The sequence below is a fragment of the Amyelois transitella genome, chromosome 8 (assembly GCF_032362555.1).
Source record: "Amyelois transitella isolate CPQ chromosome 8, ilAmyTran1.1, whole genome shotgun sequence".
Lineage (NCBI taxonomy): Eukaryota > Metazoa > Arthropoda > Insecta > Lepidoptera > Pyralidae > Amyelois > Amyelois transitella.
Window position 1 is genome coordinate 12,085,726 of NC_083511.1, and position 19,349 is coordinate 12,105,074.

General features: G+C 46.8%; 1 protein-coding gene across 1 annotated transcript; it reads left to right on the forward strand.

Moving 5' to 3' along the window:
* Positions 1–1,324: 1,324 nt before the first annotated feature.
* Positions 1,325–3,307, forward strand: LOC132902039 (tropomyosin-1, isoforms 33/34-like). Its single transcript, XM_060945639.1, has one exon. It carries the CDS (start codon positions 1,325–1,327, stop codon positions 3,305–3,307), a length of 1,983 nt encoding a protein of 660 aa, XP_060801622.1.
* Positions 3,308–19,349: the final 16,042 nt, after the last annotated feature.

The window sequence follows — 19,349 nt, forward strand, 5'->3', positions numbered from 1 at the left end:
TTAGCGTCATGTTTTAAAATTAAATTTGTATAAGTGGTAAAAGAGACAATTGTATAGTTAAAATGATAGATAAGGAAGGCAAAAAGCCAGTCAACAAATAAATTTTAAAACCTTAATTAATATGGACTAGAGGTGCAATGGTCAATATGGACGTTAAAACGTTGATCTTAAAAAATCCACGCAATCCTGGGGTCTCACCTTTTTCAAGGCTGTGTCCTTTGTCTGAGACTGTGTCCTCGAAGCAACACTGCACTAATTTATGTTCCTACACGCTTCACTGAAGGCACAGGTCCGGCTCGTGGTATATGAGGTTGATCCACCTGATTCCGGAGCTGCAGACCTTGATCACAATGCACACTGAAGACCATTCACTCACAATAATTTTTTAGAATTTTAAGAATTTTTTATCACTATTTTAAATAATTTTTTGCTAATTTTATTCGCGGAGCGCGTCGGAGCACGTCTGCACTCCACGACGGCTCGAAGCAGACTCGCCGGTTAGGTTAGGTTAGGTTAGGTTAGGTTAGGTTAGGTTAGGTTAGGTTAGGTTAGGTTAGGTTAGGTTAGGTTAGGTTAGGTTAGGTTAGGTTAGGTTAGGTTAGGTTAGGTTAGGTTAGGTTAGGTTAGGTTGGAGGTTTATCTTTGGTCGGACTTGTGCGATAATTTGCAATTCGGATAAAATAAATTCTCACACAATTTTTGGCATACATATGGTTCTTGATTTTCGCTTTTTGGATTGGATTTTGACGTTTTTTAGTTTTTGTTTGCTATTTATTTCTGACAGTGTATTTACTTTTTCGTTTATATCTTTTCTTTTCTTTTCTTTTCTTTTGTTTTTTCTTTTTTCTTGTGAAGGGCTTCGCTTGTCCTCAGGGACTGCCGTTTACCGCGTAATTTTTGGACTCTCCGTTCAAAAGTTACGGGGCTAAACGTGCTCTTCACTTTTAAATTTATTTTGTGTATCTGTGTTTTTAATTTTATTTGTAAAATTCATATCTTTTTTCTTTTCTTTCTTTTTCATCTGCAATCTTGTGTGTCGTTTGGGTCTTCGTGAGCACTATATAGCTTTCCTTTGCACTGTAACCATTGGACCATTGGTTCCAAAGTTATAGTGCAAAAACAGGATTGCTATTATTTTTCTCACAGGAGACGCTTGCGCCAAATAAGTTTTGCAGGTGTTCCTTTTGTTTCTACTCCCCAACCCTTTGGGTTAGGTGAGTTTTCGTGCTTGAGGGTGAAAGGGGGTGAGTTTCGCCCCCCTTTGCCTTATTTCGTGTGGTTGTGGGAACAATAGTTTCCAAGTTATTGGGTCAAAAATCCCAACATGTCGGGCCGAAATTCGGCCAGATGCAGCCGAGGGCGGTCGGTAACCCCCCGAGGCGCCAAGGAGGGCTCTAAGTCGGCGTACAGCAGCCTGGGAGGGTCACTGTATGCCACGGACTGCTCCGACTCGGAGGGGGAACTACTTCCTGAGGTGACGATGGTGGCGGGCCCTACTTCTCTGAAGAGAAGGGCCGAAAATGCTGAGGTGGACATGCTCCCCGAAAAGGGTGCTAAAACTAGCATGTCAAAAAGAGGGCGTGCGCCTGCAAAGGCGACCAGTGCGGGACTAAGCCAGGCAAAGGCTAAACTGTCACTGATGGCGTCGGAATTTGCCGACTTCGAGGACGAGGCTGACAAAGCGGCGGGTTACTTGAGGGATACTCCCCAAGTTAACATCGATGAGGCCTCAATAGTGGACGGTCAGCTGGAGGTGGTGCGCAAGGCGGCTCGGACCGTATTAGAGGAGGCCAAGAAGTCCGGCAACCTAAAGGGGACGACCTGGGCCAAAATGAAGTCCGCCTGCGCCGAAATCCTCGAAGCGGCGGACAAAATCGCGGACCGAGGCGAGGAGTCCGAGGTCATCCGCAAAATGGCGGCGGACAACAAGAGGATGCGGGAGGAACTAGCTCTGCTTAGGCAAGAAACCAAAGCCCTCCGAACCGCATTCTCCGAGAGGAAGGCCCCCAATACGGAGCCATTGGCCTCGACGGCCGACATTATGGCCCAGGTTGACCGCTCCATGCGGTCGTTCGGAGAGTCCCTCACCAGGGACCTTTTCCTCTCTCTGGGGGGAATGATGAACGACCGCATAAAGGAGCTAGAGAAGAGGGCCATTGTTGCCCCTCAGGAGGTGCTGCGTCCACCGCTTGCGGCTGACCGTCGCAACAAGGAGGCAGGGAAGGCACAAGATGCCAAAAAAGCCGAGGCACCGATACAGCCCGGAAATGTGGGGGCAGCTGCAGGCTCCACCCTGATGCCCCCGGCAAGACCTGGCCCGGCGCCCAAAGCGCCAAAAGCCACAGCGGCAAAGGCCCAGCAACCTCCCTCACAGGATGCTTCTGGCGCCCCACCCCAGGAGGAACCCACCCCCTCCTCCTCTTGGACGGAGGTGGTTAAAAAGGGGAAAAATAAGGGGAAGGGAAAAAAATCCTCCCCTCCTGAGGTGGATAGTGCGGCTCCTCGCCCCACGGCCCCCGCACCGGTCAAGCGGCAGTATGCCCTTCCCAAATCAACGGCTGTGGTGGTAACTCTCAAGTCGGGTGCCACAGTCGACTACAAAACTGTGATGGGAAGGGTCACCACGATAAAACTGGCGACAGTGGGTGTGGAACACGTGGCGGTGAGGAGTACGGCGACGGGCGCCAGAATTATCGAGATTCCCGGAAACGACAGCAGCGTTGTCGCTGACAACCTTGCTGACAAAATCCGGGAACTGGTGGGGGATGTGGCTGAGGTCACGAGGCCGTACAAAACGGCCCAAATCAAAATCTCCGGGTTTGACGAATCAGTCACCCCGGAGACCTTGCGGAATGAGGTGTCCCTGGCCGGCAAATGTCCACCGGATCACGTAAAGGTGGGGCAGATCCGCATGACACCGGACTTCACCGGGGCTGTCATCGTGACCTGCCCTGTAGCTGTGGCCAACGCCCTCGTGGCAGACGGCCGTATATTAATTGGTTGGTCGTCTGCCAAAATCACTGGCCTGGAACCCCTGCCCATGCGCTGTTTCAGGTGCATGGGTTTGGGCCATACGAGGGCGTTGTGCCCATCACCGGTGGACAGGTCGGAACTCTGCCATAGATGCGGGAAAACGGGGCACCTCACACAGCAATGTGTGGAGAAGGAGCCCTGGTGCGCGGTGTGCCATCATGCCAAACTCCCGGCGAAGCACACAATGGGAGGGAAGGCGTGTAACCCCCCGCGCACCAAGGGACGACTGGAGCCCACTGGGCTGAAAAGCGTAGGCAACACAATGGAGCACTAATGCCCAGACACCAACACCAAGCACTTGAGCTGCTGCAGTGCAACGTCAACCACTCCGCCCGCGCGCAAGACCTCTTGATGCAACACCTGGCGGAGTGGGGCATTAGTGCTGCCATTGTGTCTGAGCCGTACCTTGTTCCCCCACTCCCTACGTGGGTAAGGGACACGGAGGGAGAGGTCGCGGTGACCATACCCCGGTTGGGAGACCGGCCTCCTCTGGTCAAGCAGAGTGCAGGCCGGGGCTACGTTGCGGCCAGATGGGGCGACATGGTTCTTGTCGCTGTGTACTTCGCCCCATCTAGACCGCGACGGGAGTTTGAGTCCCTCCTCTTGGAGGTGGGGCGGATTATTGCGGGAGCGGCGCCCATGCCTGTAATAGTGGCGGGGGACTTTAATGCCAAGTCTTTGGTATGGGGTTCCCCCGTCACTGACCTGCGCGGCAGGATCCTCTCCGACTGGATGGTGGCATCGGGTCTGTGTGTCCTAAACCAGGGCACTGCCAACACTTGTGTACGGTGGAATGGGGGCTCTATAGTGGACGTTTCGTTTGCTACCCCTTCCGCCGCTGCACGTGTCACAGGTTGGCGTGTCCTGGGGGATGTGGAGACCCTCTCCGACCATTTATATGTTCGGATGTCGGTCTCCAGACCGGCTTCGGTGCGGCCGCCCAGTCAAGGTCGCAATCTCCCAAGGGACCGGTTCCGCAAGTGGAACCTGGCCAGCCTCGACACTGACTCAGCTGAAGAGGCGGCCATGATAGAACGTTGGCGAACACCATCGCCAGACCGGTCCCTCGACGTGGAGGAGAGGGCCTGCCGCTTTCGGGCGTCGCTTGTCGCAGTCTGCGACGCCTCCATGAGGAGATCGGGTCCGCCGCCTAATAAAAAACGGGTACACTGGTGGTCGGAGGAGATCGCCGTACTCCGACGCACCAGCAATAGTGCCCGCCGGGCATACACCCGGTGTAGGCGGCGACGGACGACCGTGGAGGGTGAGGAGGAGCTCCTGCGCACGGCACTCAGAGAGGCTAAGGAGGCCCTGTCCAAGGCGATTGCCAAGGCCAAGGACGAATCCTACAAAGAGTTCTTGGCCGCCTTGGACCGGGACCCTTGGGGGCGGCCGTATAAACTTGTACGGAACAAGATGCAGTGTGCCGCCCCGATGGCCTCTCTCGAACCGGAGCTCCTCCGAAACGTGGTGGAGGGACTCTTCCCCGAGGTCCCAGTGTTTGCCCCTCCGAGAATGGCTGCCCCGGAGCGGGAGTCCTCCGATATGACGGAAGTGCCGCCGGTCACTGACGCTGAGATGGAGCGGGTCATAGACCGACTCCATCGAAGCAAAAAGGCGCCGGGTCCTGATGGGGTCCCGGGCCGAGTCATACCGGTGGCGCTTATACACCTTGGGGATCGCCTGAGGGACTTATTTGAAGATTGCCTCCAAACAGGGCGGTTCCCAGGGGTATGGAAGGAAGGCCGGCTCTGCCTTCTGAGGAAAGAGGGTCGGCCAGAGGACTCCCCCAGCGGATGGAGGCCCCTTGTAATGCTGGATGAATCCGGAAAGATGCTCGAACGAGTAATAGCGTCCCGGATCATCCGGCATCTTGAAAACACGGGGCCGGACATCTCGGACCGCCAGTTCGGGTTTCGGACTGGGCGGTCTACCATCGACGCGATCGGGGCACTGAGGGACTTCTCGGAGAGGGCAACTGAGAGGGGGGGTGGGGCCGTGGCTGTGTCCCTTGACATCGCCAACGCCTTCGGCTCCATCCCCTTTGAGGTGATAAAGGAGGCACTTCGGTTCCACGGGGTGCCCCTTTATCTACGGAGGATCGTGGAGCACTACCTCACGGCGAGGGTAGTGCTCTACGAGAATAAGGATGGCATAATAACGTCGAGGGCAATGGTCTGCGGTGTTCCCCAGGGGTCGGTGCTAGGACCCCTGCTGTGGAACATCGGCTATGACTGGGCCATCCGCGGGGTCCTCTTGCCCCGGATGGCGGTCATCTGTTATGCGGATGACACGATGGTCGCTGTCTGGGGCGAAGAATTGGAGGGGACCCTACGCAGAGCGGCAGTCGCGGCAGACCTGATGGTTTACCGCATCAGGCTGCTGGGACTGAGGGTGGCCCTCAACAAAACTGAGGCCATTGCCTTCGGCGGAAGAGGTTGGAGGCCTCCGGCTGGCGCGTCCATTCCAGTAGATGGAGAAAGAGTCCGGATGATGCCGAACATCAAATATCTCGGCATCATACTGGACTCACGGTGGGACTTCGGGGAGCACTTTAGGCGAATGGCTCCCCGAATCGTTGGTGCAGCGTCAGCACTCAGCCGACTGCTGCCCAACGTAGGAGGGCCGGGTGCCCCGTGCCGTCGCCTGTACGCGAATGTCACTCGTAGCATGGCACTGTACGGGGCACCGATATGGGCGGATAGGCTCTCCGTTGCCAACAAGGCCCTGCTTCGGCGGCCACAAAGAGTGGTAGCCATCCGAATATGCAGGGCCTACATAACGGTGGCGTGGGCGGCAGCCTGCGCCTTAGCTGGCACCCCACCGTGGGAACTGGACGCGCTGGCCCATATGGAGGCCTACAAGGAGAGGGCAAGGTGGCGGGCTCTGCCTGCCGCCGAAAGAGAAGTGGACGGCAGAGGCAGGGAGACGTGGGACCTGGTCGTGGCTAGGTTACGGGAGCGATGGAGGAGTGACCTCGAAAACTCCGAATTCGGAGTTCGCACCATCGGGGCACTCCTTCCATCGCTGGACAAATGGCTGGATCGACGCCACGGCCAGGTGTCATACAGGTTGGCACAGGTAATGACCGGGCATGGCTGCTTCGGTCATTACCTGTACCGTATTGGGAAAGAGGGCAGCGAGGTCTGCCATGAGTGTGGAGAGCCGGACGACACGGCCCAACACACTCTGGCAGACTGCTCAAGGTGGTCGGCGCAGCGGCAAGAGCTGGTAGAGGTTTTGGGGGATGGCGACCTCTCGCTGCATAACGTCGTTGACAGGATGTTATGCAGCGAGAGGAACTGGGTGGCGGTTGCTTCCTTCTGTGAGACCGTCATCTCGCAGAAGGAGGCTGCTGAGAGGGCGCGGGAGGAAGATCCAAACGCGCCCTCACATAGACGTGGACGGGGTGGTAGAAGGCGAGCGCGTTACCGCGCTCGCCTACTCCCCCAATAGGACGCCTAGTCCTGGAAAGAATGGGCGACTAGCAACTTACTAGTCGCCCAATAAAGCAAGATCCTCGGTAAAGCCGCACCGAGGAGCCAGAGGGCATCATGGTAGAATGCATAGCCGATCCCATGATGCCTTCGAAATGGCAGGAAGGAAGCGCCGGAGGGGTTTTAGTGCGGTAGTCTGGCACAATCGGTGCCAGGAGTCCCACACTCTCCCGGGTGAAGACCCGGGGGGTCGTCCGTAAATGGATTTCCCCTTCGTAACAAAAAAAAAAAAAAAAAAAAAAAAAAAAAAAAAAAAAAAAAAAAAAAAAAAAAAAAAAAAAAAGGTTAGGTTAGGTTAGGTTAGGTTAGGTTAGGTTAGGTTAGGTTAGGTTAGGTTAGGTTAGGTTAGGTTAGGTTAGGTTAGGTTAGGTTAGGTTAGGTTAGGTTAGGTTAGGTTAGGTTAGGTTAGGTTAGGTTAGGTTAGGTTAGGTTAGGTTAGGTTAGGTTAGGTTAGGTTAGGTTAGGTTAGGTTAGGTTAGGTTAGGTTAGGTTAGGTTAGGTTTTTTTTTTTTTTTTTTTTTTTTTTTTAATAGTATTACTCCATTTACCTCGGTCATGGGACAGAGTCTTTGTTTTTTCCTTGATTTAACTTATCACTTTTATTTTTATTTATTTACTTTGTTTGTTATAAAAATTTCTATATTCCAAATTACGTTTTGTTTCTCTTTATAACTTTTTGCACTACCTCTATACAAAATTTTAAAAATACATTTCTCTTTTCTAAATCCGCCATTATCTCCTTAACACTCTCCTTAGCCAGCTTACACCCCAGCTGCTGCTCAAGGTCAAATCTATTCTTTTCATACACGGGACACGACAGGATGACATGTAGGAGGGTCTCCTCCGTTGTGCTGTCACATATACACGATGGACTCTCCTTACACTTGTACCTGTACAAGTATTCGGAGAATCCACCGTGCCCGGTCAGGACTTGTGTGAGCACTGCCTTTGGTCCCAAATCCCTAACGATCTTATATGCCGCTATGGCATCCGGCAGGAATACCTTTGTGGTCGCCGCCGCCTCGCCGTTGACGTATCTCCCGTTCCACTCCCGAAGCGACTGATCTCTTATCTGTCGCTTCACGAATGAAACGGGGCACAAGTCATAGTCCGGCTTACGCTTGGAGTGCAGAGCAGCCTCTCTTGCCAATTGGTCCGCCCGCTCGTTGCCTTGGAGCCCGGCATGAGCCTTAACCCAATAAAGGTTTATAATCTTGCCCTGATTCCGGCTATTTTTAATATGCGATCGGGTCTCCAAGGCCAGAGGGTGAGCGGAACCGCTGTCGGCTACCGTTTCAAGTGCAGAGCGGGAGTCGCTGAAGACGCCAAAGGTGCTCCTGCTGCTATTGTGGGCAAACCTCGCCGCCTCGCATAAAGCGTACAATTCCGCCTGGTAAACCGTGCTGTACGACGGCAGAGACAGTTTTTTGGTTTTGGCTTCTACGCCTCCTACCCAGATGGATAGGGCCGCTCCCACCTTGTCTTCGATCTTACTGCCGTCGGTGTAGACGCAAACCTCCCACGAGCTGTTTGCGTCCACGTCAGCCCGGCTTTCCAGGCAATGGAACTGCACCGCTATAGTTTCCGCTGGATGCGGTTGTACGGCGAACTTTGCCCTTTGTTCAACCTCTCTGCCGCCCAACCCCGGAACCGGCATACCCCTCCTCGCCTCGTACAGAGCTGCGGCTTCCCGCACCTTGAGGTCGAGGGGGAGGATACCGGCCAGCACCAGAGCGGCGTTGAGGGATACAGTGCGGTAAGACCTGGTCATCCTCTGAGCGAATCCCCTCTGCACTATGTTGAGTCTCTTCTGCACTCCAAGCTTATTGACGGCAGGCGCCCACGCAGCCGCGGCATACGTTATGATCGGGACGATGACTGCCGTATATATGGACCTGATAATGTCCTCGTGGAGACCCCAGCTCACTCTTGCGGCCCTGGACAGCTGCCCATATATCGCCAACGCCTTGTTGCATGTATATGCTACATGGGCGTTGAAGGTCAGGGCTGCGTCTATCCAGAGCCCCAAGAGCTTGACCTCTTTGGACATGCCAATGTCTATCCCCCCCATGCTCAGGCGCGGGGTGTCATGTTTCAGTTTGCGCGTCAAGACCATTGCGTTCGTCTTTTGTGGCGCAAACCTCAACTTGTTTCGGGCACCCCACTCCCTGACATAGGCGAGAGCGGCATTGGCACGTCTCTCGATGTCAAGCGCTGTTTCCCCCACGAAGAGCATGACCACATCATCCGCAAATGCCTGGCAGTACTCACCCCTCCGCTCCAGTCCCACCAGCAATGGATTAAGCAAGAGGTTCCAGAGCAGGGGACCACCTATGGAACCCTGCACACAGCCTTTTGTAGTAGCCCGCTCCGCTCTACTTCCGCCATAATTGACCGTCACTTTCCTGCTGTCCAGATAACTGTCTATGGTCCTCCTGATGTTTATCGGGCAATTTTCCTCAGCCAGCCGCAGTTTCACCGCCGGCCACCATGCGTTATCGAAGGCGCCCTCTATATCCAGGGACACCAACGTTACTATTTTTTTATTTTTAATATGAGTACGTATTTGGTGTAACAGGTCATAGAGGGCGTCTTCGGTGCTTCTCTGTGGCATAAAACCGTACTGGCGAGTACTAATGCGCGAATGGAGGTGCCATTTCAGCCTCCGGACAAGCAGTTTCTCCAAGATTTTTCCCAGCACCGGCAAAAGTCCTATCGGCCTGTAGGATTTGGGAGTTGTGTAGTCAGTCTTTCCCGGTTTTCTGAGGATTACCACCATGGCCTCCTTCCAGAGAACCGGGAAATACCCCAACTCGAGGCATTTGTTTGCCAGTGCTAGGAAAAATCCGGGGTCCACAGCGACGGCCTGCGAGCAGATGTCGGCCGTAAGGCCATCGGCGCCCGGTGCCTTCCTGGGATTGAACCCGTCCACTACCTCTTGGAGCTCCTCCAAAGTGAATGGGGGGTCATGCTGTTCATTATGGCCCTTGCCATTCACTGTCGAGGCTGCTCTACGGGCTTCTCGGTGGCACGGTCCATCCTCCTCCTCTTTGTCTTCAGGGTAGAAGGTTTCCGCCAGCCATTTTGCAGACTCCTCGGCGTCCAGGCCCTTCCCCTCTCTTATCAGAGGGACCTCGCTCTGCCTCCTCGCAGTTCGGCCTATCACCCTATATATGCCCTCCCACATTCCTTCCCTATCCTGCCTTTCGCAAAACAATTTCCAACTCCTTGTTTGCGCTTCCCTGACATCCCTCTCATACTTTATTTTCTGTTCCAGGTAGAGCTGCACCACGTGGTCTCGGCGTACGGGAGCCGCGCAGCGGATCCGGCGTTTCCTGCGTACCATCTCTCTCTTCGATTCTTCGAGCTCCGACGTCCACCACGGTAAGTTCGGTATTTTGCTATTTTTGGTTTTGGGTATGGTCTCCGCGGCTGCTTGCGTTATGACATCTGTATATTTTCGGGTTATGTATTCCAAATTGTTTGTGTTAGTTATTATTTTTACTCTATTTTCATTGAGGTTATGTTCAGCGTGTAATTGGGCCAGTTTCTCACGAAACTGGACCCAATTTGCTTTCCTGGTGTTGTATATTCTTGTTTTGCGCTCCACGTCCATACCCTCCGCCTTAGCCTCACGAATACCGAAAGTGATGGCATTATGATCGGAGCTCGTGAATCCCTGGTCCACTTTCCACCCCTGTATCCGCGGGATCAATTCCGGTGACGAGGCCGTCACGTCCACAATGCTGGAGAACTCCCTATTGTTTCTGATTGTATAGAACGTAGGGGTATCCCCAGCATTGAGAACGTGTAGGCCCATTTCCGCGATGGCCCCCGCTGTCTCATCTCCACGCCTGTCAGCCACCATGCTGCCCCACCATGGGCTCTTGGCATTGAAGTCTCCCCCAACGATGACGCTGAGCGGTGCGAGCGTCGTAACGATGCGTTTGAGCCCGTCGAGATACGGTTCCACGGGAGTGGTCGGCTCGATGTATAGAGAAACCAGTATTATTTCTCTGCTCCCCATCTTTATTTTCACCACCACTAGGTTAGTCGTGGTGAATTCGTCATACAGGACGGCTGGTATTTGTTGGTCGAAGATGACAATGGCAGCTTTGGTCACCTCGCCCGCCTGTTTGGTGCATTGAAAAACCCTGGTTCCTCTACAATCCGCCATCCTCTTCCCGCTTCCCACGTACGGCTCCTGCAACAGAGCTATCGCTACCCCCCGCTCGCGAGACTCCACTTGCCATTCCTGCGTCGCCAGCCTCATCCTCTGGAGGTTCACCTGGACCACTTCGTAAACTTTGGTGGAGTTGGCTACCGTATTATCCCTTATTGCAACCTTAGCAATACGCCACTGCCGATCTAGCCAGGGCGTCCCACTTCTTCCTTATAGGGCACTCTCTGTCAAAGGTGTTATGGTCTGTTTGTGCCATCTTTGCTGCCTTGCAGTTGCTGCAAGTCGGGGCGCCACCCTCCCCAATCACCGGGCACTCCGACTTCATGTGTGGTCCGCCGCAGTGGCTGCATATGTCGATAGTGTCACTGCAATATTTTTTGCTATGGCCATAAGCGAGACAGCGGGAACATTGCACCAGTGGGGACTGATCCTCAACCCAGATTCGCTGGATGCATATGCGAACGCTGCCGGCAGCCACAGCCCTTTTCCAGATCGTAGGCGAGACCTTAAGCACCACGGTGTTGGTTAGTTTGTTTCTGGTTGCTCTACGGTATTTTACTTCTATTCTGTCCTCCTCCACTTCGAGTCCCTGGAACAGGTCCTTGTTTTGGTTCCTTAGTGCCTTTATAAGGTCATCATCATTATGCGCTTTTATGACTCCCTTCAATGCCAATAGCGGGTCCTTATTGGCAACTTCCTCCACTGTGAGTTGACCCTGATGCTGCTGCAGCTTTTCTTTCACTCTTTCTCTGTCCTCCTTAGTCCCCATTCCTATTATAACTTTTCTACCCTTTCCCTTTCTCACTCTTTGCACCTCGATCCATCCGTCCTTCACATTCATCGCCTCTCTCACTCTGCCCAAGACTTCGTCCCCTGTCTCCTTTTCATCCTTTGAGGTGACCACAATGGAATGTAATGTCTCTTTTGCTCCTCCCCTTTTAAGACCTCCTGATACTATGTCCGCATAGGAATTTCCTCCTTGCACCTTCCGCTCCTCGATCATCACCTTTAGCTCCTCCATTCTTTTCATATTTTCCCTAAGCAATATGGTGTGTGCTTCAATTTGTACCTTTAGTCCTTCCACTTCTCCTCCCACATTCCCCCCCCCCATCATCGTACTTCCTCTTTCGCTCTCAACCAACTTCTCTCCCAGACCTTTGTCTGGGTCCTCCCCATTTACAACCATATCGCAGAGCTCCCCCACTATTCTGATGATGGCATCCCGTATTGTGCCTTTTAGGTTCCCTGACTCTTTAAGTGTAGCTCTAGCTTCATTTTTTAAGCACACAGCTTTCTCTGCTCTGGTTTTGCAAGTGGAGCTTTCCACGTCGCTGTTCTCACTTTGCCCTCCCAGTTCTTTGCTAGGTTTAGTCAAGGTTTTACCCAGCGATCGTTTGATGGAATCCATATTTTCTTTTGCTATTTTACCCTTTGGCTGGAGCTGTTTCTTTGGGGCTGTTTCCAGGGTCTTTTCCCCGCTATGGTGACAATCAGAAGGTGGTGTTATAGACGGACACGACATTATTGCAAATTATAAACAGTACAAAATAATATATCACAAGTTAATATTTATTATCGCGGCGTCTTCCGTAACCTATACTCTACTTGCGTATCCTATAGGCAAGGAAAGCACCAAAGACACGTTGAGTTAAAGAAAACAATTTGTGTATATAGTCAATTAATAATTTAAAGTTGAGTAGTACAAGGGGAGTGCTGCGTTATCAATCAAATTAGATTTAAATTTGTATAGGTTAATTGTTGTTAAAATAAGATTTGTATAAGTTGTATATGGTTAAGATTTGTATAAGTTGTATATATTAAGTATACTTAAAAACTAAATTATTGATATTATTCTTATAACTAATGGTTTATTATCCTTTATTTTCAGGTACTTCTTGCTTCGGATCGTCTGATTAGCCGCAGAAGAATCCAGTCCCTTACAGTAAGTAGAATCCGTACCTTATAACTTAGTCTAAATTTATTTAATTTATGTCACTTTATATTTCTGTTTCAGTTCGTTTGTATTCTCTAGGTTCCACTCTTTGAAGCAAGTTAGCTCCCTGAGGAGGTTTTGTCAATTTCCCGTCAAGATATAGAATCAATTCTCGACCCACTCCCTTAGCAAATTTTTGAGGATTCAAGACGCCTTTTGGCCCCTAATTGCTACAGGTTTGTATAAATAGGTGGAAAAGGCGCGCCAATAATTCCCTTAGAGACTATATAACTAGTCTGGAGGGTCAGAAAATAAAAAATAAATTTTTGAATTTTTTCCCTATGAAGCCGAGTTGATATACCAGAGGAGATAAGGGTGGGTGGGCGGGCCGAATTTTTGTCAATTTTTGGAAAAGTTACCAACCGATTTGGCTAATTTTGGTGTCTATCGACGCGGACCGCTAAATAGAATGCCGATAGAATGTTATTGGAAAAATTTTGGAAGAAAATTATTGAATTATTATGAAAAAAGTGAAAATTTTTCGGGAAAATCGCTCCCGACGGGACAATTTGGTACCTAGCGCTACCGGATTTCGCCAGCAGACGCGGGGCGGGTGTTTATATTTTACTATATATTAATATTTAAATGTCAGGAAGAAAAATTTCGAGAAATAAAATTTTTTGTTAAATTAATATCGTCTATGTATGAAGTTAATATCAAAATCCCGGAAAATTCGCGGAAAAATCGCAAATACTCAAACGGGATAGGTGTATTCGTAAATGTCTCGCCGAGACGAACAAAACAACGTGCCACACTTGTATGTTTTTTATAAATTTGATATTATCGATTTGTCGAAATTAACCACCTTAGGTGGATTTTATGTACCTACGGAATCGGGTGTCGTCAATTTTTGGAAAAGTTACCAACCGATTTGGCTAATTTTGGTGTCTATCGACGCGGACCGCTAAATAGAATGCCGATAGAATGTTATTGGAAAAATTTTGGAAGAAAATTATTGAATTATTATGAAAAAAGTGAAAATTTTTCGGGAAAATCGCTCCCGACGGGACAATTTGGTACCTAGCGCTACCGGATTTCGCCAGCAGACGCGGGGCGGGTGTTTATATTTTACTATATATTAATATTTAAATGTCAGGAAGAAAAATTTCGAGAAATAAAATTTTTTGTTAAATTAATATCGTCTATGTATGAAGTTAATATCAAAATCCCGGAAAATTCGCGGAAAAATCGCAAATACTCAAACGGGATAGGTGTATTCGTAAATGTCTCGCCGAGACGAACAAAACAACGTGCCACACTTGTATGTTTTTTATAAATTTGATATTATCGATTTGTCGAAATTAACCACCTTAGGTGGATTTTATGTACCTACGGAATCGGGTGTCGTCAATTTTTGGAAAAGTTACCAACCGATTTGGCTAATTTTGGTGTCTATCGACGCGGACCGCTAAATAGAATGCCGATAGAATGTTATTGGAAAAATTTTGGAAGAAAATTATTGAATTATTATGAAAAAAGTGAAAATTTTTCGGGAAAATCGCTCCCGACGGGACAATTTGGTACCTAGCGCTACCGGATTTCGCCAGCAGACGCGGGGCGGGTGTTTATATTTTACTATATATTAATATTTAAATGTCAGGAAGAAAAATTTCGAGAAATAAAATTTTTTGTTAAATTAATATCGTCTATGTATGAAGTTAATATCAAAATCCCGGAAAATTCGCGGAAAAATCGCAAATACTCAAACGGGATAGGTGTATTCGTAAATGTCTCGCCGAGACGAACAAAACAACGTGCCACACTTGTATGTTTTTTATAAATTTGATATTATCGATTTGTCGAAATTAACCACCTTAGGTGGATTTTATGTACCTACGGAATCGGGTGTCGTCAATTTTTGGAAAAGTTACCAACCGATTTGGCTAATTTTGGTGTCTATCGACGCGGACCGCTAAATAGAATGCCGATAGAATGTTATTGGAAAAATTTTGGAAGAAAATTATTGAATTATTATGAAAAAAGTGAAAATTTTTCGGGAAAATCGCTCCCGACGGGACAATTTGGTACCTAGCGCTACCGGATTTCGCCAGCAGACGCGGGGCGGGTGTTTATATTTTACTATATATTAATATTTAAATGTCAGGAAGAAAAATTTCGAGAAATAAAATTTTTTGTTAAATTAATATCGTCTATGTATGAAGTTAATATCAAAATCCCGGAAAATTCGCGGAAAAATCGCAAATACTCAAACGGGATAGGTGTATTCGTAAATGTCTCGCCGAGACGAACAAAACAACGTGCCACACTTGTATGTTTTTTATAAATTTGATATTATCGATTTGTCGAAATTAACCACCTTAGGTGGATTTTATGTACCTACGGAATCGGGTGTCGTCAATTTTTGGAAAAGTTACCAACCGATTTGGCTAATTTTGGTGTCTATCGACGCGGACCGCTAAATAGAATGCCGATAGAATGTTATTGGAAAAATTTTGGAAGAAAATTATTGAATTATTATGAAAAAAGTGAAAATTTTTCGGGAAAATCGCTCCCGACGGGACAATTTGGTACCTAGCGCTACCGGATTTCGCCAGCAGACGCGGGGCGGGTGTTTATATTTTACTATATATTAATATTTAAATGTCAGGAAGAAAAATTTCGAGAAATAAAATTTTTTGTTAAATTAATATCGTCTATGTATGAAGTTAATATCAAAATCCCGGAAAATTCGCGGAAAAATCGCAAATACTCAAACGGGATAGGTGTATTCGTAAATGTCTCGCCGAGACGAACAAAACAACGTGCCACACTTGTATGTTTTTTATAAATTTGATATTATCGATTTGTCGAAATTAACCACCTTAGGTGGATTTTATGTACCTACGGAATCGGGTGTCGTCAATTTTTGGAAAAGTTACCAACCGATTTGGCTAATTTTGGTGTCTATCGACGCGGACCGCTAAATAGAATGCCGATAGAATGTTATTGGAAAAATTTTGGAAGAAAATTATTGAATTATTATGAAAAAAGTGAAAATTTTTCGGGAAAATCGCTCCCGACGGGACAATTTGGTACCTAGCGCTACCGGATTTCGCCAGCAGACGCGGGGCGGGTGTTTATATTTTACTATATATTAATATTTAAATGTCAGGAAGAAAAATTTCGAGAAATAAAATTTTTTGTTAAATTAATATCGTCTATGTATGAAGTTAATATCAAAATCCCGGAAAATTCGCGGAAAAATCGCAAATACTCAAACGGGATAGGTGTATTCGTAAATGTCTCGCCGAGACGAACAAAACAACGTGCCACACTTGTATGTTTTTTATAAATTTGATATTATCGATTTGTCGAAATTAACCACCTTAGGTGGATTTTATGTACCTACGGAATCGGGTGTCGTCAATTTTTGGAAAAGTTACCAACCGATTTGGCTAATTTTGGTGTCTATCGACGCGGACCGCTAAATAGAATGCCGATAGAATGTTATTGGAAAAATTTTGGAAGAAAATTATTGAATTATTATGAAAAAAGTGAAAATTTTTCGGGAAAATCGCTCCCGACGGGACAATTTGGTACCTAGCGCTACCGGATTTCGCCAGCAGACGCGGGGCGGGTGTTTATATTTTACTATATATTAATATTTAAATGTCAGGAAGAAAAATTTCGAGAAATAAAATTTTTTGTTAAATTAATATCGTCTATGTATGAAGTTAATATCAAAATCCCGGAAAATTCGCGGAAAAATCGCAAATACTCAAACGGGATAGGTGTATTCGTAAATGTCTCGCCGAGACGAACAAAACAACGTGCCACACTTGTATGTTTTTTATAAATTTGATATTATCGATTTGTCGAAATTAACCACCTTAGGTGGATTTTATGTACCTACGGAATCGGGTGTCGTCAATTTTTGGAAAAGTTACCAACCGATTTGGCTAATTTTGGTGTCTATCGACGCGGACCGCTAAATAGAATGCCGATAGAATGTTATTGGAAAAATTTTGGAAGAAAATTATTGAATTATTATGAAAAAAGTGAAAATTTTTCGGGAAAATCGCTCCCGACGGGACAATTTGGTACCTAGCGCTACCGGATTTCGCCAGCAGACGCGGGGCGGGTGTTTATATTTTACTATATATTAATATTTAAATGTCAGGAAGAAAAATTTCGAGAAATAAAATTTTTTGTTAAATTAATATCGTCTATGTATGAAGTTAATATCAAAATCCCGGAAAATTCGCGGAAAAATCGCAAATACTCAAACGGGATAGGTGTATTCGTAAATGTCTCGCCGAGACGAACAAAACAACGTGCCACACTTGTATGTTTTTTATAAATTTGATATTATCGATTTGTCGAAATTAACCACCTTAGGTGGATTTTATGTACCTACGGAATCGGGTGTCGTCAATTTTTGGAAAAGTTACCAACCGATTTGGCTAATTTTGGTGTCTATCGACGCGGACCGCTAAATAGAATGCCGATAGAATGTTATTGGAAAAATTTTGGAAGAAAATTATTGAATTATTATGAAAAAAGTGAAAATTTTTCGGGAAAATCGCTCCCGACGGGACAATTTGGTACCTAGCGCTACCGGATTTCGCCAGCAGACGCGGGGCGGGTGTTTATATTTTACTATATATTAATATTTAAATGTCAGGAAGAAAAATTTCGAGAAATAAAATTTTTTGTTAAATTAATATCGTCTATGTATGAAGTTAATATCAAAATCCCGGAAAATTCGCGGAAAAATCGCAAATACTCAAACGGGATAGGTGTATTCGTAAATGTCTCGCCGAGACGAACAAAACAACGTGCCACACTTGTATGTTTTTTATAAATTTGATATTATCGATTTGTCGAAATTAACCACCTTAGGTGGATTTTATGTACCTACGGAATCGGGTGTCGTCAATTTTTGGAAAAGTTACCAACCGATTTGGCTAATTTTGGTGTCTATCGACGCGGACCGCTAAATAGAATGCCGATAGAATGTTATTGGAAAAATTTTGGAAGAAAATTATTGAATTATTATGAAAAAAGTGAAAATTTTTCGGGAAAATCGCTCCCGACGGGACAATTTGGTACCTAGCGCTACCGGATTTCGCCAGCAGACGCGGGGCGGGTGTTTATATTTTACTATATATTAATATTTAAATGTCAGGAAGAAAAATTTCGAGAAATAAAATTTTTTGTTAAATTAATATCGTCTATGTATGAAGTTAATATCAAAATCCCGGAAAATTCGCGGAAAAATCGCAAATACTCAAACGGGATAGGTGTATTCGTAAATGTCTCGCCGAGACGAACAAAACAACGTGCCACACTTGTATGTTTTTTATAAATTTGATATTATCGATTTGTCGAAATTAACCACCTTAGGTGGATTTTATGTACCTACGGAATCGGGTGTCGTCAATTTTTGGAAAAGTTACCAACCGATTTGGCTAATTTTGGTGTCTATCGACGCGGACCGCTAAATAGAATGCCGATAGAATGTTATTGGAAAAATTTTGGAAGAAAATTATTGAATTATTATGAAAAAAGTGAAAATTTTTCGGGAAAATCGCTCCCGACGGGACAATTTGGTACCTAGCGCTACCGGATTTCGCCAGCAGACGCGGGGCGGGTGTTTATATTTTACTATATATTAATATTTAAATGTCAGGAAGAAAAATTTCGAGAAATAAAATTTTTTGTTAAATTAATATCGTCTATGTATGAAGTTAATATCAAAATCCCGGAAAATTCGCGGAAAAATCGCAAATACTCAAACGGGATAGGTGTATTCGTAAATGTCTCGCCGAGACGAACAAAACAACGTGCCACACTTGTATGTTTTTTATAAATTTGATATTATCGATTTGTCGAAATTAACCACCTTAGGTGGATTTTATGTACCTACGGAATCGGGTGTCGTCAATTTTTGGAAAAGTTACCAACCGATTTGGCTAATTTTGGTGTCTATCGACGCGGACCGCTAAATAGAATGCCGATAGAATGTTATTGGAAAAATTTTGGAAGAAAATTATTGAATTATTATGAAAAAAGTGAAAATTTTTCGGGAAAATCGCTCCCGACGGGACAATTTGGTACCTAGCGCTACCGGATTTCGCCAGCAGACGCGGGGCGGGTGTTTATATTTTACTATATATTAATATTTAAATGTCAGGAAGAAAAATTTCGAGAAATAAAATTTTTTGTTAAATTAATATCGTCTATGTATGAAGTTAATATCAAAATCCCGGAAAATTCGCGGAAAAATCGCAAATACTCAAACGGGATAGGTGTATTCGTAAATGTCTCGCCGAGACGAACAAAACAACGTGCCACACTTGTATGTTTTTTATAAATTTGATATTATCGATTTGTCGAAATTAACCACCTTAGGTGGATTTTATGTACCTACGGAATCGGGTGTCGTCAATTTTTGGAAAAGTTACCAACCGATTTGGCTAATTTTGGTGTCTATCGACGCGGACCGCTAAATAGAATGCCGATAGAATGTTATTGGAAAAATTTTGGAAGAAAATTATTGAATTATTATGAAAAAAGTGAAAATTTTTCGGGAAAATCGCTCCCGACGGGACAATTTGGTACCTAGCGCTACCGGATTTCGCCAGCAGACGCGGGGCGGGTGTTTATATTTTACTATATATTAATATTTAAATGTCAGGAA